The sequence below is a fragment of the Aspergillus melleus genome (assembly GCF_016097325.1).
Source record: "Aspergillus melleus strain CBS 546.65 chromosome Unknown contig4, whole genome shotgun sequence".
NCBI lineage: Eukaryota > Fungi > Ascomycota > Eurotiomycetes > Eurotiales > Aspergillaceae > Aspergillus > Aspergillus melleus.
This window is the reverse complement of record NW_025763373.1, coordinates 1,482,659-1,485,167: the sequence shown is the minus strand read 5'-3', so window position 1 is coordinate 1,485,167 and position 2,509 is coordinate 1,482,659. Positions and strand designations below refer to the sequence as shown.

General features: G+C 46.2%; 1 protein-coding gene across 1 annotated transcript; it reads left to right on the top strand.

The window, feature by feature from the left end:
* Window positions 1-598: 598 nt before the first annotated feature.
* LDX57_007447 (uncharacterized protein) lies at window positions 599-1,129 on the top strand (the record flags this gene model as incomplete). Its single annotated transcript, XM_046089163.1, has 1 exon — window positions 599-1,129. One exon carries the CDS (start codon window positions 599-601, stop codon window positions 1,127-1,129), a length of 531 nt encoding a protein of 176 aa, XP_045945133.1.
* Window positions 1,130-2,509: the final 1,380 nt, after the last annotated feature.

The window sequence follows — 2,509 nt, the reverse complement described above, 5'->3', positions numbered from 1 at the left end:
TATCTTTTTTATATATATGATATGGCTGCTAAATATTCCTCCTGCTCTACGGCGTACAGGTGGAAAGATGATATCTAAGGTAGTCCTAGATATCGAATGTCAACCTTTACCTCGCACCTTGCCAAGTTCAGTCGAGAAGTGCGCAATGTAATCGCCCACTAGTATACGTAGTTTACCTACCTTATTGGTTTTAATGGGTCACCTTTCCAAGCCGAAAAGGGGACCGACCATACTGTCTTATAAATTTATGCATTGAGTAATTACTACAGGTATGGAAACATTGTGGTCGAGGCTGATATTTATGATATCGAGATATCTCAAACTTGGCTGCTCTCGAGGAGATACTCAATAATCAAACACATTTAATGTCGATATCTCCACTCCATTGATTATCAGCCCCAAATCTATATCTTGAAGACTGTTGCTGTCAGCCGGGCTTCGAGTTGATGCTTGGTCATATGATCCAGAGCCAGCGTCACATGACTTCTAGGCACCAGGACAACCCCGACGCGTAGCTTTCTCGAAACTATTTGATTGTTTTGCTCAATTACTTGTTGCTGAGATTCGTTGCAGTGGTGTTCTTTCGTTACACGATATCATGGACGGATTTCATCCACAACCTGCTGGTCGGCCCAAGAACCGAGTTGATCGGCCAGTCCGGCTGACACCATCGATGATCCCTGATGTGTCCAACTTTGACGCCAAGGACTCCTCATTCTTCAACAACTGGAGCGAGCTACCTTCGCCTAGCGAAGTTCGGGGACTGGCGAAAAGACAGTGGGCTTCAGGGGCCAGTCTGGGCAAGCGCAAGTCCCTCTTATACGGCGGGCGCCATATGAGACCACCACCCGCGTTGTTTGAGAATATGGGCCTGGTTGTCAAATGGGGAGTTGAGGTGGGACTGCCAGAGGCCCAGTCTGCCTATGCTGTTCACCGTTCCCTAAAAGGTCGCGTACCAGTTCCTGAAGTGTACGGATGGCGCACAGACGGGGACGAGAAATTCATTTACATGCAATATGTGCGGGGGCAAAACCTAGAGAAAGCCTGGGACTCACTGGAACACATCGAACGCGAGTCAGTCTGCCATCAGCTCCGGACAACATTCGACAATATCCGGCAACTTGAATAAGACCCTTTAGACATGTTCATAGGTTTGTACCCCACTGATACCTCTCTCCTCGTGTTTCTAAGGAGTTTTCATCGTGTAGCTAAGTCCTGCCCAGGGAACATTACGCGGTCATCTTTTTACGACAGAATATTTCCAGCTAATTTTCAACCGGAGGCCGGACCTTTCGCTTCTGTGCATGAGTTTCATGAGTGGTTCACGTTCCTCGCCCGTCGACCAATGCTCGATCCTTACTCTGTTCCAATTGAACCATTCCGTCATGAGCTATCTGACAATAGCTCTATCAAGTTCACCCACGGCGATCTACATCGCAGCAACGTTATTATATCACCTTCTCAGCCATATCATGTCGTTGCCATCGTTGACTGGGAACAGTCTGGCTGGCTGCCTGACTACTGGGAGGCCCGCAAAGCACAGTACACCGTTGATAGTCAAGAGTGGTCAGAGAAATATTTACCAATGATTCTAGATCAATACGAGAGCACGGCGGACCCATGGGAATACTATGCATCAGCTCTGGGTTGTTAAACTAGTGGCGGTTTCCTACGATATTCCTTCATTTTCATTTGCATTCCTTTTTCTTTGACCGACGAATCGCGGTGATTATGCTAGACTTGGTCACTGGATGATACAAGTATCATCACTCAGCGGCGAGGCATTTTACGCATGTTTCTGGGATATTTAAGATAGAAGCTTTTTGTTCCAAGAGCGGGAGCGGAACAGGGACTAGTTCGATATACGTGCCTGTTGAGGTGTGCGCTAAGGCACAGTAACGGAAATAGTACCCGGCGTCGGCCAGACCCTGCTAGCTCTAAGTTCTAGTGTATGTGTCTAATAATTCTTATATTCTGTTGTCTATAGAATATGTCTTGATTGTTAACCAGGTGTTTGCAACTAAGGAGATCGAACGAAATTAGATCGTGGATAATGTGACATTAGCATTGGGGAGGATATTTAGACAGTTTATTGACTCTTATCCTAGTGAAGGGCCAGTTGATCGCCGTTTAACGATCGCACAATCAGGGTAAGACGATTAGTATCAATTGATCTATATGATACACCAGAATTTTCTATTCTATCCTTGTTCAATCGAGTTCGTAAGTATCACGGTTCCCGGTATAGAGATCAGATGAATAGGGATCTGTGGCGCTCGCAGAATACCCCGTACCTAGGATAAACTGTACCAACTTACAGTATTGACTAGTTTTAAGTGAGAGTGGTGAGCATAGGTGACGGATGCTCACCAAGCAGAGAATGTAAAACAAAACGTACGAGGACTCAGAAGGTAGATGTAAGAAGGTGCCCTCGATCAAACTTCAGAGCGAAACCTTGGTGTACTTTTGCAGACCCAGAAGGACATCCTTATCATAGCCGGGAGTTATC